At 46.8% G+C, this 19,544-nt stretch overlaps 1 protein-coding gene across 1 annotated transcript in view; it reads left to right on the top strand.

Moving 5' to 3' along the window:
• Positions 1–3,030: 3,030 nt before the first annotated feature.
• Positions 3,031–19,544, top strand: part of LOC139059313 (alpha-(1,3)-fucosyltransferase C-like) — a 36,576-nt gene continuing 20,062 nt past the window's right edge. Inside the window, exons 1-2 of the mRNA XM_070537540.1 lie at positions 3,031–3,066; positions 6,692–6,932. Of these exons, the coding sequence (XP_070393641.1) occupies positions 6,734–6,932 (199 nt within the window). The 5' untranslated portion in view covers positions 3,031–3,066; positions 6,692–6,733. The remainder of the gene's footprint in view (positions 3,067–6,691; positions 6,933–19,544) is intronic.

Genomic DNA, 19,544 nt, shown 5'->3' with positions numbered 1-19,544 from the left:
ATTTCGTAGCGCGAAGCGGCTGCATGTAGCGCAGGCAACTCGGGTATAGTGTCGGTTTGTCGTTGACATGGTTTGATAACGCGCTCTTGTTCTCGCTTCTACTATATGGAATGTTTTACGGCAAGTGATCGCTCGGGCTTGTTGATTTTAGCATTATAGTTTAGGTGTGTAAAAAAGGAAGTACACCATGATTTAACTTGATACTGAGCTACCACTAAGCGGATTGTGTGTGTTGGGCAGCCAGTGTGGTAGATGTCATTTCGTGGCGCTTGATCCGGCCGCGATGAATGCTGCACCGCATGTGTAGTGAAATTCTCGTGACACGCTTTACGTATATACCTCGAAATTATGTTAACATGAAGAATTTTCTAGCAGACACGTATAGTTGGATAACCGATAGCGAACTCGGATGAAAGGCCGTGTTTGCGGGGCATGCAAACAGCAGTGTGTGCGCGGCCGTTTTCGTATAGTTTAAGGTAGCAGTATGTTGAAGGTTCCTGGCAACCAAACTAAATAATTTCGGGAAGTTACAGCAAGCAAAACACGAGACTTGAAGAAATATGTAGCAGAAATCTCTAGATTCACCCAATCTATTTATATGCAACCACAAACGCTTTTGGAGCATGAAACCTGCGATAAGCTCAGTCACTCGCAGCTTCGCAACTTAGCCGAAAAAGTTGGAGAACGATAAATTAGTCGCTCCGGAAAGCACCGTTGCACGTTTCAAACTGAAGGCATTGCGTTTGACGGTAGTTCGACGATTTGTTTTTTGTCTCTTATTTAAACAGTTTAGCAGCAGAAGTTATCTTTCGAGCTATATGAAAAGCGTTAAGCGCCTTTCGAAGCTTCGGCCTTATGCAGTTTACGTGCTCTTAATCACTAGGCAGCTGCTGATGCAGATTCGCATTGTGTCAGTCGTCCATGGTACGAAGCCCTTGTCGGGCCTAATAAGTGTTCCGGTTTTCATTACTGTTGCATGTAGTGCCGTCGTCTTGGACAGACTGCATACTGTATGCGCTGTACAAAAGAAAAAAAGAGCCAGATTATCAATTTGGTGGTCTTTTCTTAGTAGATAACGCACAGATTATTCATATAATTCAGTGGACATTGCATTTGTTCTACCCTTATCAACACACCTAAGAGATCGTAACATGTTTTAGTTGATAAGTAACCTGATCAGTACGCCCCCATTCATGTGCATTCCACTGAAAGTGTGGCAAATGTATTCATCTCGAAGTATGAGAAAAGAGACATTGCATACTGTTCTAAGCGGAAATAAATTGCAAAGCTTAACGTGATTGTCCAAAACTGCGGTCAATATGCTGAGCATGTTCGTTCGGCACGGGCATATTGCATTAACACCTGAAAAATGTGCGCAGTAAAGCCAGGTATCTTTGTTTCAAAAATTGCTATTAGAGGAATAGTTTGGGATTCTCGCATTTCTTTCATTTGTATAAGTACACCGTGTGTCACGTGAACCTGTCTTGAAACGATACGTACCGTTGCTGGCACCGGCGACCATTACGGTTGTCTAACTGCTTATGATACCGTAATATAACGAAACATCATAATGGTACTGATTAATATTGCCATGTAGTCTTTAGTCAGAGGTAAACAGTTAACTAGAGGCATAAGTGATGAGAGCAAATGATATTGAAAACAACTATTGAACCGTAAAAATAACTCATTGTATAACTCATTGTATAGTTTTCCCTCACATTGTTGCATTTGCTTTACGTGTGTCTCTGTGTCTTCCGTGCTGTACTCGTGTGGCCATCAATTACGAACTTGCCGAAGCCCTTGTCAGCTTTATTTATCAAAGGATTCAAGTCAGTTGAATCTAATACTGCATGTCAAGTGACTGACGTGTTATTCGTTTTATCTAAATATAATGGACTGGCAGTACTTGGCAAGCATTAAACCACAATATTTTTTTATTGCACTTAAGCTGCTAGGCGTCATAGATTGCCAGAAAATTTTCATGAAAACAGCCAGGGAAGCCTTGGAAAAAGATCGGAAAATCTTAAAATGGCCACATAGGTATGCTGTCTTGTTATATGTCACACAAAGTTTCCAGAGAATCTCTGTGTTAAATATATTTTTAAACGTTTCGCCTGATAAAAATTGAAGAAAATTGGTTATATTTATTGAAAACAAAAAAAGTCAAGCATACTGACAAGGCATTTCTTACTCAATATGCTTTTTTTTGCGTTCACTAAACGTCCTGAACCTCGATAGCCTAGAAAAATATTTCATCCTTCAAAGCACCTTAAATAATTTACTGTAATAGAATTCTTTCGAACTATACTATCAGTTCTGTTTCATAGGAGGTGCATATCTGTCGTGCCATGACACAAAGTGCTCGTGCGGCATTTCGGGTGCTCATGTGGTATACCTAACTTGGAAACCTGTTAGCACGCCCAAGAGGCCTCATTACCTGTAAGAAATTAAGTGACCATATCAAAACAAACAACCCATCTGCCTTCTGTTGAAGTTATGGCCAATGACCCATTCATTTAAAAGTATGAGAAAGACATTTAAATGTGTATTGAGCAAAATAAATTACAATCTTAGGCATGATTCTGTGAATATTCCAGTCGCGTCTTCTGAAAATATCCCTCTGCACGGGCATACTTAACTACCAGCCAAAAAAAGATGTACAGACAGCCCAGCTGGGTAACATTTCAGCAATAAATATAGAGACCATTTGGGATAAGTACAATAATGCATCATATATGAACTTGTCATAAAAGGGAACATACTGTTGCTGGTACGAGCAGCAGTTGTGACTGTTTAATTGTTCACCATACCATGCAATAAAACATTGTATAAAGGTACTGATTTGTATTCACAAGCAGCCATTAGTCATAGTTAAACCGCATTATGTATTGACTTAGATGGTTTGAGTAAATATATTAAGCTGCTTAATGAACAAAGAATACACACTTGTTATTTTTGCCTCATATTGCTGCATCTACTTATTTGCAGCATACACCTGCAGCACCTTTGGGACTAATGACACAAAGGTCAAGGCCAGCCTGGCGACCATGCTTGCCAAGGAGTAGTGTAAATATTTAATCTGTTTCCATAATAGCATACGACATTAATTTAAGGAATTCAGCTATTATATCGAGCAATAAAAACGGTGAATGCATTGCCGGTGAATTTGTTTTATTTTTCGCACTGCATGATTCAGCACTATAGAAATTCTTTCTGTTTATGCAACATATATGAAAGTACAGCTGGTTCCGAACCATTATTAATCTACTAACGGTAATGCATAAGTGCAGATGAAAAGGAACAGGGGCACATGCATAAATACATTCAAAACTTTTTGCTACCGCATGTAAACAAAAATGTAAACTAACTTGTAAATAGCCGCTATAGAGTTATGGCCTTATACACTCTTTGTAGACTTGTCTATAAGATGTCTGTGTCTATAGAGTGTCTATAGATTAATGAAAATCCATGTTTGTTGACAAATGTCGGCAGAATGTCAGAAAAAAAGTGTATCGGACTATAAAGTTCTGTTTTTGTAAACTGAAGTCTATAGATTGTCTATAGACTATATACATTTGTATATAGTAGACTATCTATATACATTTGTATATAGACATTCCATAGACTTCAGTCTACAAAAGTAGAACTGTATATATAGTTCTACTTTTGTAGACTGAAGTGTATAAAATGTCTACAGACAAATGTCATCTGTAGACATTCTATAGACTTCATTCTACAAAAATAGAACTGTAAGCCTATACACTTGTCCATAGACAGTCTATAGACTCAGACTTCTTGCAGACTAGTCTATAAAAAGTGCATGGCCATAAGTCTATAGACAGTCTATAGAATCAGACATTTCATATACTAGTCTATAATAAGTATGGCCATAAGTCTATAGACTTCTATAGGCAGTGTATAGACAGTCTATAGAGTCAGACTTTTTATAGATTAGTCTATAAAAAGTGTATGGCCATAAGTCTATAGACTGTCTATAGACTAGTCTAAACAAATGCCTATAGACTGTCTATGGAGTTTCTATAAAAATTTTGTAAGGGCCATATGGGGGCAAGTCTTCCGATGGCCCTGTAATTGAGGTGGCTCGAGTAACATAGCGTTTCTTTTTGAATAAAAAGGGAGTTCAGCGCTGCCATCTATGCTTCGTTTTTGAAACCCTTGTTTGCCCCTCTTCTCGAAAGAGGGCAAAGAATTATCGCGGCTGGCTATTACAGCAGCTGCGCATCGCGTGTAAAAACGAAACTTCTTAAGTTTGGCCAGTTTCATCTTTCGCGCGCTCGATAACAGTTTGCCGTTTACAATATTTTTTCTTTCACAACCCTTCACACGTTCATGGTTCCAAGAGCTCCGTGTACAGTAGACACATTACCAGAGTAAATGACAACTTGGGGAACGGGCAGGAACAAGCTATGTTAGCCGAGTAAAAAAGAAAACAATTTTCTTCGTCGTTCAACAACACATATAAAGATGTGGTCAGAAGCGCGCACGAAGATCTGTGGCCCGTGAAGCACAACGTATAAAAATTTTAGGAACTGCTTTTCAGGATCTAGGGATTTTTGGGTCTAAGTCGAGGGTTAATACGGTACTCTGAGTTGGCAAGACTGATTACAGTAACCAAGTGTATTCTACTCCGCCGTCGCTGTACATTTCCGCAGTGGTTTAATCATGTTGTCGTAGAAAACTTACACCAGCACCAAATTAAAATACACTCGCTTAGTGCAATAATAACTGTGTGCGTCTGGTTGAGCTCGGAGCCGCCAGGCGGCTGCACCGCTCAGGCCGCTCACGTTGGCGCCTCCGCCTCACTGGCAAACGCCCGGTTTGTTAGAATACCGGACACCCTAAAACTCTCTAATAAAAGGCGCACGCGCCAACGAACTTACGCCTTCAGCAGCCTTGAGTACAAGTTAGAGAGTATGTCGCTCTCCATTAGGAAAAGCTAGCAGAGCTGACCGCGCGGTAACGATCCAATTAAACGTTTGTTTTTCATCGTTACGTGGATCGCCGCTGTATCCTCTACCTGGCCCCCTCAGGACTTGTGAACCGCTGCAAAGTGGAACCAGAGGCACGCTCCCGAACACCTGGGTGCAACAGTTTGTAACAGCCCCCTCCATTCCAGCTTCATTCCGGAATGTCAGGCTGCGATTCCATTCCCACTGCATGCGCCTGACTGGTGCGGTCGTTTTATTCCCAATCGAAGAGTCCAAAAAGTGGAATGATTCCGGAATCATTCCAGCTTCGCTGTTGCCACTTCGCAACTCTGATGTGTCATGATGGAAAGGCTCAACACCAATAATTTCTTCTTTCGGAGGGGCGGCTTTTGACACATAGTGAAACTGTTCGTTCGAAAAAAAATTAAAATAAAAGCAAGCTTTCTGATGGCAAAACAATGTCCTTCCTTACAAATGTTCTGGAGCACAGCTCGAAACAAATGTCATAACGAACTTGCGGACTAATGGCTCTAGGCACTATCAAAATTGTCCGCATGTGTTTCTACGCATAGCAGCCACTGTTTCTAGGGGTCATCGAAGCGATCAGGTAAAGCTTCACTAAGAATGCTCCTCAGCACATTAGTCCCAGTATAGTCTCAATTGGCGTCATTTCCTCATGACGCTTCCCTCTCATCAATTGTTGCTCACAGACCAACAAAAATAAATCGAACAACGACGGGCCGAGCGAATATCAGGGGCGTGGTAGAACAGGGATATGATGTTTTGCGCGGTATCCCAGTGCTATTAAAAAATAGTGGAGACTCGCACTGTCACTCAAGAAGAACCACGGTTCAGGTGACGACAAATCAGAAAGGCGCCGCCGAATACATTGACGCAAACATTTTAGCACGGTAATGTAGGAGCTTTTGTCTATTGTTTGTCCTTCAAGCAAATATTTAGGATGCACCAAGCCTCTAGCATAACATAACACTATACATGCGATCAACGTTGTTCCCATTGTTACTTGTTTTCGATGGCCGTTGCTTCACTTGTTTAGATGGATACTGCAAGGTGTTGCCACCTGCCTGGCTAGTACCATGTTGGGAATCATCAAGCATCTGCTGGATGAAGAAGGCACTAAAGCCAACCAGAGACACAACCAGAAAAACAGCGCTAAAACGTACACCGAACTACATAATAGAGAATAGGACACACACGATGTACACATGGCCTAATACCCATAGCCCTTAACGATCATCCCATCGAAACCTTCACAAAGCAACTAATTGACAAATACCTGCCAGTCAGAAATGAGCAGGACCGACCACTTCCATCAGAATACAGGGTAGCCCCTCAACCTGAACTAGGCCATGCTTGGCATATCCTGCGTTTGTCGCTTCTTTTCAAGCTGACACTGCAAGCAGCAACTTTCGTCTCCTAGAATTACACTTAAAAGAAATGTGGGATCACTTCGGGCGATGTCCAAAAGGAAAGGAGGGGTATGTATTAAGATATGCACTCTGCTTCATTGCACCTATAAACTTCTCGTCAACATTCTTCCCTCGACAAGTCCCATAAATCACTTTCGGCCTCATGACACAGAAAACAATACAGCTACATGCGACGAAACCGGGCGCGTGTCACCCGCTACCGTTCCTACCTCATCAACTCAAACAAGCTTCGTGCCATTTCAATGCGGACACAGAGTTCGATCAACGTGTTTGTTCTTTCTTTTGTAGCAGCATCGCTTCCTGGTCTTTACTCACCACTCGAAACGACAACTAATGCAGCGCCCGGGGCTACCGGCCACTACCATTGTAACACTGACGGTGTTGGTGACATACTACTCACTGTCGCTGTACCATGGCAGGAACCACGAAAAGTCAACGACGGTACCTCAGCTCTCCCGCAAGCAAGTATTGCCAGAGACGCTTAACAGCCAGCCCGAAGTTCCGATGACCAACACGACCACAGCGTCAATAAGTACGTATGTAGCGCTTGGTGCATGTAAGCGCATTTTTCTTTTATGCTGAGTATTCCATAAAGAGTCACATAGAACTAACCAAAGGGATCAGAGGTTCCGAAGGAAACACACAAGAAAAATGTGCGTCCTCACATATGGCAGAAGTCTGCTTACTTGAAACGTCTAAACGGGAGCTGCAGAGCGGGCTAGGCGTTTTCGCTCCCGATCTCGCTTTGGCCAAATCGCTTAGGATGTTAAGGTCCTTCTTCCTGCTGGGTGCCTTACAGCAAAGGATGTTTTATGGCGTCATCGTTTAAACTAGTACGCTCCTCTACGACGCTAGAGTAATAGAAGGCCTTTAAGCATGCGTTGGTGCCGGCGGTCGCGAAGCAGCTCGCCGAGCGAGCTGCCGACGGTGCTGGGAAATGGGAAACACGCCATGATGGTAAACATCATTTGCTTAAAGAGATACGGCGGCAAACGCCCGCGCCGCAACCGACTCACGAAAGGATCAGCGACGCGTGACCGCACCGCGGCAATACGTGTCGATTGCACTGTAGGTGCAATCGACGGGTTCCCCTCGCCGAATGGGAAGAAAGGATAAAACGAAACTGCAGAACGCTGGCGCCAACTGCTGTGATGTGAGGAAAGCATTTCAAAAGCCGTTTTATCGAACGCATGTTCACTATCATCGTGAATGGCGTTGTCAGTGATCTTTGCCGCGACAAATGGCCTCTGAAACCTGCCGAGATACGTACGGTATTCTGTAAGTATCTAAAAGCAGAAAAAAAGCTACAAAATATGTTATATCTGTGCGAAAGAACTTCCAGCAAAGCGTCGCCGGCCCACCCAGTCGGTGGCCTCCTTGTTGTGCTCAGCTGTCTAGAGCGCCGAATCGGAGAACCTCCAAGGATCTCAGGTGTCCACCGCAAAGCTTCCATATCTGAAGAGTGCACCCCACGCTGTAGTTTCAAAGCCGTGAGCGCTGATGGATTGCAAAATGATGGGGCACAACGGCCACAAACTGCCGGCGAAAGTCGCCATCTGTATTGCAATCTCGATTTCCATTCCAGTCGCATGATGAAAGTGTCATCTGTGTCAGTGGAATCATTACCGTGTGCCTATTGTGAAGGTGAAGTGAATAACTTAAAATCATTTACTTACCACCTTTTGTTTACAAAAAATGTTAGTGTTTGGAATGCTGTAATGAAGATGGAAGACAAAAAAAGACAAAACAGGCTGCACAACTTGTGATGAGGCATAATCCTTGATAAAGAAAGTTGCCTGAACTAACAGCTCCAGCTGGTTCATTGCGGCTGCAGTTTAACTAAAGCCTACTTCAAAAAATCAGTCCTGTCGAGACATATGGCTCTTGCAGAAAAATGTTTGTTATACACCTGCCAAGGTTGCTCAGTGGCGATGGTGTTGTGCTGCTGAGCACGAGGTCGCGGGATCGAAACCCGGCCACGATGGCCGCATTTCGATGGGGGCGAAATGCGAAAACACCCGTGTGCTTAGAATTAGGTACACGTTAAAGAAACCCAGGTGTCGAAATTTCCGCAGTCCTCCACTACGGCTTGCCTCATAATGAGGAAGTGGTTTTGGCACGTAAAACCTCATGTTTTTTAAGATGTTTGATATATCTTGTAGTCTGGCGGTGTGCATTGTACATGTTGTCTGCATGTACCAGACAGTTCAGGCACAAAAGTAAGCATGCAGGAAAAAAAATGTGAGTGGATTGTCGAATCTGTGATGATGAACATGCGAAGAACGTGTACGAACATCTTCGAAGATATTCATAACACAGGCTGTTTTTCTATAGAATACAGATTCGTTATAAAAAAATCCTATAAGTGCAACGAAGATGGCGTTTTGAAGACGAGCTCCTACGCGAGGCGAACATACTTTGCCGCTAATAACGTGAGGTTTAGAAGACTAATTAACAGCACTTTATTAATTAAACATATTATTAGTGCCTTAAGGGAGTTTAAATGACGAATATGAAGGCGATCGCATTTTAACGCACGCTAATTTTTTTTAATCTTAAAAGTCTCACCTGATTCGAGGTAACTATCGCCTAATTATCGCAGACAATCATCGTCGAACGGTAAGTTCACGCAATATTGAAAGTGAGCGCCGCGGGATCGCACCAAAGGTTCGCGCCATATCAGATCAAAACGCCCCGCTAGGACAAGCGCGAGGAAGTAGAAAACAGAACGTCTCTAGTGGCGGCGACTACTGATGCGTAACGTACGTTTGGCCAGGCAAGCGCGTGCAGCTGTGTGTCGGGTCAGGAGTTGCCGCGGCATGCTATCGTTCAAACTTTGCCCCACACTTCTTGAATACCTTAAATTATGTGCGATTTTCAAGGCCTTTAGAATATGGATGTGCGTAACAATGTCACTGCTTCCAAATGTGACATTTATTCAACTGTCCCCAAGGCACCAATAACAATTATTTAGAACGCCGCTTTTAGGCGCCCGTTCCTGCGGCGAGCGTCGGCGTCCCTTGTAACCGAGTGAACCAGCAAAGCGAAGGATGAAAGAGTGAGCGCGGAGCGCAGCGTGGGATGAAAGTCGACGATAGCGAAGAGAGTGCTAGGAGGATAGCGAAGGAGGAGGGCGCAGTAGAACCACGAGTCGGAAAGTGGAGGAGGAGGGTATGACCATAGCGTGAGAAGAAAAGAGTAGTGCCGCGCAAGACGGGCTCTGCGGCAATGATGGCTACGAGATGGCGCCAGAGTAGCGCGCGTCCTCTGTTCACCGATACGCTACATGGAAACAAAGCGCTGTATCAGCGGAGGCCTGTCTGCGGCGGCTGTACTGAATCGCGCCAACGCGGCACCCGTGCGCTGCCCTCTCGCGTTCTCCCGATTAGCGAGGCAGTCGCGCTACACATCGATCGTTTGCAACGTGCCGCACGAGACAGACTTTCCGCGCCAGCCTGCGAAATGAAAACACGTATACAGATGCAGTCAAATTTCGCGTCGTAGAGTTTATGTGTGAGCTTCGGAATAATAGAATTATGTTTTCTCGTGTAAGCGAATTACAATGCAATGCTATGTCTCTAGGTTGCGCGTAAAGCTGGAACCACAAAGCGCGTTTTTCACTCGCAATAGCACGACGCGCGGCGACGGCCCGCACCACCACTGACGCGTCCGCACCCGCATGAGCACGGCGGTTGCGTGCTGGCCGCGCCGCGTTTTCCAGATGTTGTGCCGAGTTGTTCCACCAATATTCGCGGAAGGCAACACTATCTGGTGACCTTCAGGGAACTCAAGCGTGACGTATAGCGTGACATGCCGCTTGAGTTGCGCCCTCATTGGTGGACGCGGGTGCGGGAACGCGACGCAGCGCTTCCTTTTCGACCAGGGTTGCCAGATTGGGCTATTACTAGCCAATTTGGGCGACTTTTTATATGGGTAGAGGACGAAATTTGCGAGTTGGCCACATAGCTATATTTGGGCTATTTTGTCTTAAGGACGTCCCGAGGACCACGTAAACGCTGACAAAACTCGGGAACACAGGTTTATAAAAAAGCCCAAAGCTCACTGCTGCTACAAAGGTGTGCAGGCAATCTCGAAGGCAGTGTTTTTAGGCAATGTCGGCGCTGGAAGGATGACGTTAAGTATTGGCTGCCGTGTATATTTGTCACTCCAACGCTTACCTCTCTTCTTTTTGTTTTGGGTTCGGCGCCATCTGCTGCCGGTTCAAGCGTGGTTCAGTAAGAAAAGCAGTCGGGCTGACAGTTGTCGACTACATTTTCCGCGTCGGCTGCTACACAGCAAACCTTTACGTGGACTTGCACAACAGCTCAAGTATACGTACGCATGTCGTGGTGCGTCATTTTCACCCGTGGTCCTTAATGGTGTCGCGTAAAGAGTACCCCATGGGCCTCTTTGCTTTCTTTCCGGGAATTTTGTGGGCTCCTCGGCGCGGGTGAAGCCTTTGTACCGAAATAACAGAGACGGCGCCGCGGGCATGTGCTCCCGCCCGGCCGCCGCCGCCGCACCTGACACGTCAGTACGTGCACACGACGCGTCCTCTTCCCACGCTCGGCTGTGAAAAACTGATTATGTGTGAGTGGTTTTAAAGGGGAAAAGGAAGAGATAAGTACAGCGCTGTTACTGCCTCTCGTGCGAGGGCACCTCCACGGCGCTGTACGGGTGAGGGGCAAGGGATAAAAAGGATAGCGAAGAAAACAGGGTATAGAAGTGATAGATAGCCCAGCGGTAAGGTACGTCAGGAAGGCGCGGCGGCTACAGCCGCTCGTACAGTTCGGCGCCGTCCAAGAATGCAATCAGCGCCGCGAAGGCGTGTCCGGCCACTGATGAGTATGTTCAAAGTGCTTCTGTATACGGAGTGTTGACGCGACCATTTCTTGGCCCCTTAAACTCTGACGCTTATTGGATGATGTCGGCCTGCCTGATTGGTCGGAGTAACGAAACTATCCATTGGTGGAGAAGCCTGTCCCTTGTATGCTGCGGAAACTTATTTAAGGAATAGTTTGAGTAGTTTGAGTAGTTGCAACTTCACCACGGGAGACCAGGCCGGTCAGGCAGGCCGTCGACGACGGGTATGACATCGTTTTGTTTATAGATATTTTTGTACAGTGTAAACTTAAATGCCAAGTGAATAAACCTAGTTGTTGTAATGCTACCTCTCGTCGTCGTACCTGCAGATTTGGACTTGCCCCTGCCAGAGCTCATCCTCCTTCATCTTCGTCTCCCTGATGAGCGGATGCGTCAGATATCGAAAGGCTGTGTCACTTCGCTACAATATTTATCAAGGGTTCCTCGAAGCCTATCACTTGGCTTTCCCGCATGCCACCACGTTATTTATTTACCCAGTAGTTTTACAAAAGAAGTCCACAAGGGAGGAAGGGAGGAAGGAAAGGAACTTTATTTTTCAAAAAGAAAATTAAGTGAGGGTGGTTGGGCCCTTAGTCCAGGGCTCAAGTGGCACGAATGCCTCGCTAGGCTTGGTCCAGGAAAGGCACTTGGTTCTCCTTTCCCTCATCCGCAAGCCATGCCCCCCACTGCCTATTTAACATGAGTGTATGTGCATTTATATATGAGCTAGTATTATGTGAAAGCCTTTCCAGGCACTCCCATGTGATATGTTTGTTAGAACACCATGGACAGACGTCTAGAAATTTAGCTGGGCTTATTTTACTGAGTTGATGCAGGTTGGGGAAGCTGTTTGTTTTAATGCTTCGCTAGCCCCTACTCTGCTGTCTGTCAAGGGCCTTGTGTGGATGACCGTAGACTCTGCGTTCCTCCCGTTGTTGTAGAAGAATGTCATGAATGCTTGGAAGAGGTCCCGCGCTCGGCTCGGCCCCAGCTCGGTTGTTGAATCCTCGAGCTGTACGGTCTGCTGCATCGTTATCCTCAAAGCCCTCGTGAGCCGGACACCAAATAATGTCGTGGTTTTCTTTCAAGGTTCATCCCAGAATTCTGCGTACCATTTTGTGTACCGTCCCATTGAGAAACAGGTGACATGCAGTCTGCGAGTCGGATAGTATGTCTGCTGACTCGTTTCTGTGTTCCGCGTCTGCAATGGCCATGGCTATTGCAACCGCTTCGGCCGGACACATGGACCGAGTTACGAGTGTGGTCGTTATGACACGTTGTTTTGGGGTGATAGCTACCATGTGAATCTCTCTACTGGTTCGGCTAGCGCCTGTGTAGCACGCGGCCGAGCCTTTCCCAAAACAATCCCGCAGGGTTACAGCTTGTGCTCGTCTTCTACCGGAATGATATGTTGGGTGGATATTCATCGGTATCGGTGCCATCGCGATATGAGATCTGGTATACCTGTCCAGTAACTGTATTCTCGTTGCAGCATAGTGGTGGTGGCGTAAAACCCAGCTTTTGTAGACCTGCACGTCCTTGGTTCGTTGAGCAGAGCCGCTCTTTTTGAGCTATGAGGACCACGATCGCGTGTTTCTCAAACGTGATGTAGATGCCTGGTTTCTCAACTTGGCGTTGTTAGCACTTTCGGGGATGCTAAGCGCTGCCTTGATGACTTTCCTTATGATTTTAATAACTTGTGTTCGGTGACAGTGACCGATTGTGATTGTGTGTCTATGCTCCTTCCTTTCCTTATCTCTACTTTGTTTCCACTTTACCTCCCCCTCCCCTCTCTCCCCAGCGTAGGGTAGCCAACCGGATTTTTTTTCTCTGGTTAACCTCCCTGCCTTTCCCCTTTCCTCTCTCTCTCTCTTTAATAACTTGCTTAGTATCCTGGTTTGTTAGGGCTTGGTACGGGAGTGCGTTCGTCACCCTGCTAACTATGAAGGCGTGGACCAGTCTGATCGTTTATACTTCAGTTAGCCCATCTTCAGTGCTAGCTATCCTTCGTATCATACGGGCTACGTTCCGTGTTATTACTCTTAACTTTTGGATGGTGTACGTGTTGCCTCCGTTCTATTGCACCGACATTCCCAGAATGCGCAGCGTTTTCACTTCCCTGACGGGACGTCCATCCAGATATATCGTTATTGCTACAATATCGTTCTTTCTGTCGTATTTAGCCCTGATTCTGTTCAGTCCGCTGTTCACAGGTGAACATTTCATCCCTGCTCCACCCGTGAAAGCCAATATCTTGTTCACTGCTCACTGCTGTTTTTCCGCATACGATCCTCTTCGCGCCCAAAGGGTTATGTCGCCCGCGTAAATAGCGACGCCTAAATCTGGGTCCTGCTGTAGTTCAATAGCGAGCTTGACACTGAAGAGGATAAGAGAGAGTATAGCTGCTTGCGGGGTGCCTCTGTTCGGGAGGTCGAAAGTGTCGGACCTAGTCGATCCCAAACCTATTGTCGTGGCTCGGTGCGTCAGGAAGGACCTAACGCATACGTATATGCGGCGGCCACAGTTATGGACTCCAGGGCTTCCAGGATCGTCATGGAAGATTGTATCAAAAGTTTTCTTGATATCTAACGCCAGTATAAAATTGTCACTTGAGCCTCCGATCGGGTGCAGGACATCGTACTTGAGAAGGCGGAACACGTACTGAGCTGATACGTGTGGCCTGAAGCCGAACATGTTGAGTCAGGCGGAACATGTTGAGTCAGTTGGGAGGAAAGTTTTCCGTCTCTATATAGTTAGTCAGGTTAAAATCACTTTTTCGAACAACTTGCCCACGCATGATGTCAGCGAAATTGGCCTTACGTTCTGGATATCCCTGGATTTAGCCGGCTTGGGTATTAGAGTGATATTGGACTCTTTCCATTCTGTTGGGAGTTTCCTGTCCTCACTCCAGACTTTCTCGTTAAAGAATTCCGTGATTTTTGTAGGGCTGCGCCACTCAGGTTTCTGATCATGGCATTGGTAATCTGATCATTTCCTGGAGCCGTGATTTTCGAAGTGATTGGGCTGCCGCGTATACCTTCTCCAAGGTTATAGGTGCGTCTAAATCGGGTTGCTGTATTCCTTTGTATTCCGTGTGTAGCAACTGTGTGGTAAGGTTGTGCCCGACATATATCTCCTTGATTTTGTTTATTAACGTGAGATTATCCCCTTTAAACTCGTTCTCTATGGTTTTGAGTGTCCTGTTCATCACTGTTATTGTACTTCCGGGGTCAATCATGCTTCGAAAGAGGTGCCATGTCCGCTCAGTACTCAGTGTTCCTCTGAGCGAGTCAGTAAACTGTCTCCAGTTGGCGTCACTCAAACGTTGCGCATGCTTATTAGCTTGCTGTTTCAGCTGGCTATACGTATTTTCAGCTTTCGGTTAAGTCTGTCTCCTTCAACGTTTGCTGAGGCGCTTTCTACGGCATCCCACGAATGATGTAGTTTATCAGCCGCCGTAGTTTCAGTGTTTGTTTCGATCTCCTTCGTTACCCTCGTGTGTGCCCTTTTGATTTGTGCTGTCCATGTGTTGACGTCGGCCAGTTCTCCGTCAATGTCTAGCCCTTCGCGGAATTTCGTCCAGTCCGAGATTTCGGCTGCCCGATCAGCCTCCTTATCGTGGCCGCACTGAGCGATATACTCAAAATGAAATAATCACTGCTATGATTCTCTCCTAGATTCTTCCACTTCGTGTTCCTAGCGGTGTTCGTGAATGTCAGATTTGGTGACGTGCCTTTTCAGACACTATTACCAATGCGTGTGGAGAGATCTGGTTGTGTAAGCTTGTATAAGTCGTACCCCTTCACTATGTCCGCTAGCATTATTCCTTTGGGGTTCTCCTCGCTACAGCCCTAGTTAGCGTGCTGTGCATTAAAGTATCCGAGAAATATAAGTTTGTCTTTCCTTTTAAAAGGCTCAATGAGTGCACAAGTATATTCTTGAAGTCGGCGTGCTTCTCCCTTGGAGGGCTATAGACACTGATTAGTACCGTTTACGGTCGGCAGCGTTTTCGAGGCCAGACCATGATTACATGATGCTGGATGGGCTCGTTCTCTGCATAGCTAATGCTCAGCGACACATCTTTCTTTGTAAAGGTCGCTATTTGTGGGTAATCCGGGTTCTTGTAGCACACGTAGCCCTTCAGATTTACCTGGTGTTTGCCTACCTCCTGCACGCATACAATATTGGGAGGTACTGGGGACGATCCAATGAATATTGTGAAATTGACGAGGTTTTTCCGCACTGAGCAGCAATTCCACTGCCAAATTTCCACTTGTTTGGTCTGCTTACTATTGCTGTGTCTAGCCATGATTGGTGTTCTCGTAATCTGGTCCTACTTCTTTCGGCTGTCTGGTGGGAGCAGCCGGGCTTGCACTAGTTCTCTTGCGAGGGTTCTGTGTCTGGGTAAGGTCGCTGATGGTGCGTTCCATCTGTCCTGGTTTGGCAAAGACAAGCTGCGTCTACTATACTAGGTACGCTAGCGACACTGTTTGTGGTCGCTACGTTGTCATGGGCTGCGTAAGGGGGGCGCTCGCCGGGAATGGCGTGTTGCTCGATTGTTTTAAAAGTAGTGCCTTAAGGTGTGCCATCCTAGACTAACATCTTCTAGTCTTTTTTTTAGTTGTCTGTTCTCGTCTACTACCCTTCTCTATTCTGGGTTTTGCATGATCGGTGGTGTAACAGGTGTATGTTTGGCAGTGGGAGATACAACTTGCGCCCTGCTTACCTGATGCGCCTGTGGCTTGCTCTGTGCCAGGATACCCCGGGTGACCTGCTTCTCGGACGGGCTTTCGCCTTCGTATTCTCCTGTGTTGTTGGTCTTGGCCTCAACGTGGACCTCCGACGCTGCTACCCTGGTTGTCCGTGCTCCATGGGGGCTGCTCATGGTTTGCAGGTTAATGAGCGGCTCCTGTGGGCTCCTCGTCCGTACGCCCATTGCGATCCATCGTCCTCAGAGGAGAACCAGGGAGAGGCTGGCTTGTGTAGTTTCTTGGGTGGTTTCGCTGCCTGGTACCGTACAGGCTTGAGGTATTTGTGCAACTTCGATGTGCAGTTAGATGGTCCCCATAGCAAATTCCGTCTGTCCGCTACACTTGTGGGCTATTTCTGTGTTGCGCACGCCACAGGCACGGCACGTGGGCTAATGTGGTTGCGGGCACGCGTCGGTGCGGTGGCCAAGTTCGCCACACGCTCGGTAGAATTGGACCGTGTTACGAATTAGCACATGACCGTGGTAGTTGCAGAAGTGTGGGAGAGGCCTTTGCCCTGCAGTGGGCGTAGCCAGGCTGATGATGATGATGATGACGAAAAGGAATACGCTCCTCACCTCATCTGTAGTAAATGTATCTCGGTAGGACGTAGCCGCAGAAAGTAAGGACAGCACTCTGAGAGTCTCCCAACATCCGGGCCTCGACCAGCTCCACGCCCTGGGTGCGAAAACGGGTGCTCGGTTTGAGAGTCTCAGACCAAGTGTGCGGCTCTATACCGTGGTTAACACCTCTTCCGGTTCTTTCGCCTGGCGTGACGTATACATTGACTGGATGCGGTCTTCCGTTGATCTTCAAAGACCTGACGCCTCTCATCGCCATTGCGATGGTCGGATCCGGGGTGGAGGCTAGCGCTATGTCAGAGCCCGACCGGGTGCGGAGAATGAACTAGTCTGACCTGATTTTTCCTTGGCGGACTTCCACTATTGAGTTGGAAAGCGCTTGACTGGTTACATTCCTCAGGGGCAGTCCTTGGTGAGGTCGAAAGAATGCTTTCAGATCGTCCTTGGGTAGGGGTAGGGGCCTGCATCTAGTGGGCCGACCCCGGCGTTTCGGCTGGTTGTCCGCTGTATCCTTGCTGTCCGCGGAGAAGTCCCATCCTCAGAAAATTCCACTCCTTTGCCTGTTTCTTCCGTCCTCTGAGCAATTACGATATTTGCGAACCCTCCTCTGCGCGGTCAGTTTCCGTGATTGTGGGAAAATGCGCGTTGGCGACTGCGGACGCTATGGTGCAATTCCCGGGCGGTCGTTCATAGTCCGGGTTTTGGGCGGCAAAGTGCACAACCTCTTCGCTGAAAACCAGTGCGGGTTGTTGATCCATTGGATCCTATTCCGTAGTCGAGGTCATAGTCATCACAGTAATTGCGGCGAGTTCGTGGTTGGCGTCTTCAGGCGCGCGTCTCCCGGCGTCACCGCCGCTCCCCTACTCTAGGTGGCGGAGGCTTCCCAAGGGCGAAGTTTCAAAGGGCCGTGAAATCGTTAAAAAAAATGGCTGTGGCTTAGCTAAGGTTAAGCCCAGGATGCGAAGCATACTAGCCTTTATTTTAACGCGATAGCGTTAAGGAGCTCGTGTCGCAGAAAAGCCGGTGTCGTAGGTTCAGGCGTGCGGCGCTTGCTCAGTCGCACATTTCGTTGCCGCGCCGAACGCTGCGTTGCTCGACGCTCACCGCGTCCGATGCGGGGCGCGTAGTCGCTGCGCCGTAGCAAAGCCACCTAGAAACAGTCTCTGTAGCACGCCGCAACCTTCTCTTCTCATTACAACGAGCAGCTCTGTCTCCAGGAGGCATCTCACCTCGTGAGTGTCTAGCAGAGGCAAGCGCAGCTGCCTATATACCGCCGCGACGCCGCGAGCGACGGCGCGAGTTGGAGCCCCGTTTCTCCTCTGTCGTGACGTCACGGTGTCACGTGGTATTGAAGGCGACACCGCCGCGCCTGAGGAGCTGGGTTGAGCTCTCGTAATATGCTTCGCATAAAATAGTCCGATGTCGGCGAAAATTGTGTCCATCGATGCAGGAGCACTTTCCCTTCAAGCAAGTGACAATTTCCGGACGGTTTTAGGGGATGAACTACTCGAAAATAGCGTTCGTGTGGGGGTCAGCCTCTATTAAAGCGCCTCAAACACTCCGCAAGTCGGTTTCAACAAGAAACGCGACGGTTCATTTCTTTACGTACAGTGCGCGTCACCCTTGTGTAGAGCGCGCGAACGGTGGTGGCCGGGGCACTCCGGAGGCAGCCAGTGACGTAAAACGGTAGCTGCTGGGCTCGAGGCAAGAAGTGTCAGCGCACGGAGCGGCTGACTCGTCTAATCTCAGGCGCAACCACTACCTCTAGACTCCACTGGCTCCGCTCTACACAAGGGTGACGTGCACTGTACATGCTCAGCGAAGCACAGTAGTCTCTACTGTAGATCAAAACTAAATATCCTCCTCTAGTATCACCAAGCATCACCAAGTTCTGGGCTATCATCAGGAATGCAAAAAACAGTACCGGAAATGTTCCCCTGCTCTATGAGCTCGCTTTGCCCCTACCTGTGCTGCCGGCTTCGAACGCAGCCGTCCAAAGCGTGTTGCTCAACCAGGTTTCATTGACAAATAATGATCTGAGAAACCTCATGTCGAATGAGACACTGCGTTAAGTTTGGTCTGGCAGAGAATGGGGACTGATGCAAAAATTTTCAGCCAGATGAACAGTTTCTGTCATGTTTCAACTTTGCAGTTCTATATGATCGGAGTGGCAGTGGGAGATAACTCAAATTGGGCTGGATTGTGTATTTAATCCATTTGCGTAAATGCCTACTGCGAGAAGTATTAATTGGGACTCTGCGCATTGTTTCTTTTTTCGTTCTTTGTTTTAGTCAAGCATCATGCATTACGTGAAAGTTGCGATTGTTGCATCGTATTTTTTTAACGTCGCATATTATTATAATGATAAGCTCTGTAAATATCTGAAAAGGATGTTCATTCACAGTTAAGATGACAAGGCAATTGCCCATCAAAGGTCGGTGAGTGATTTCCTTGCCAACGTCAAAATCATAACTCTTCGATTTTCATACCGTACTCCTGTGACAAATTTTTCTTTTTTAATTTGAACAATGTGAGTACGAGTAATTGCGATTATGGCGTACTTTTTATATGCACGTACTTTATGACCATTCTAGTTCCACTTTGTTCATCTTACTATTTATCACATTGTACTTTGCTCACGTGTACTTTCGAACAGTGATGAAAAAAAGAAAGAAGTGCGTTCGATATACATAATGGGTGTTTGTGGTAGTCTTACGTCCATTTTCATCATTTTTGCCAACATCGCAGTGGTGGCTGGGCATATAGTTCTTGCCATTATGCAAAAGTCTATTAGTGTTGCACTGACTTCCCATTCTCATGTATACTGCCTGAATTGTTAGAAAAAGGGGTTTCCACCGTACTTCATAACAGCCGTGCGCGACCCATAAAATGTTTCGTGTGTTCCCTACTGGAATTATATTTCTTCTTTTTTTAAATCGCACTCGCAAATCG

The sequence above is a fragment of the Dermacentor albipictus genome, chromosome 1 (genome assembly GCF_038994185.2).
Source record: "Dermacentor albipictus isolate Rhodes 1998 colony chromosome 1, USDA_Dalb.pri_finalv2, whole genome shotgun sequence".
Taxonomy (NCBI): domain Eukaryota; kingdom Metazoa; phylum Arthropoda; class Arachnida; order Ixodida; family Ixodidae; genus Dermacentor; species Dermacentor albipictus.
The sequence above is the reverse complement of the archived record's forward strand: the minus strand, read 5'-3'. Positions and strand labels throughout refer to the sequence as shown.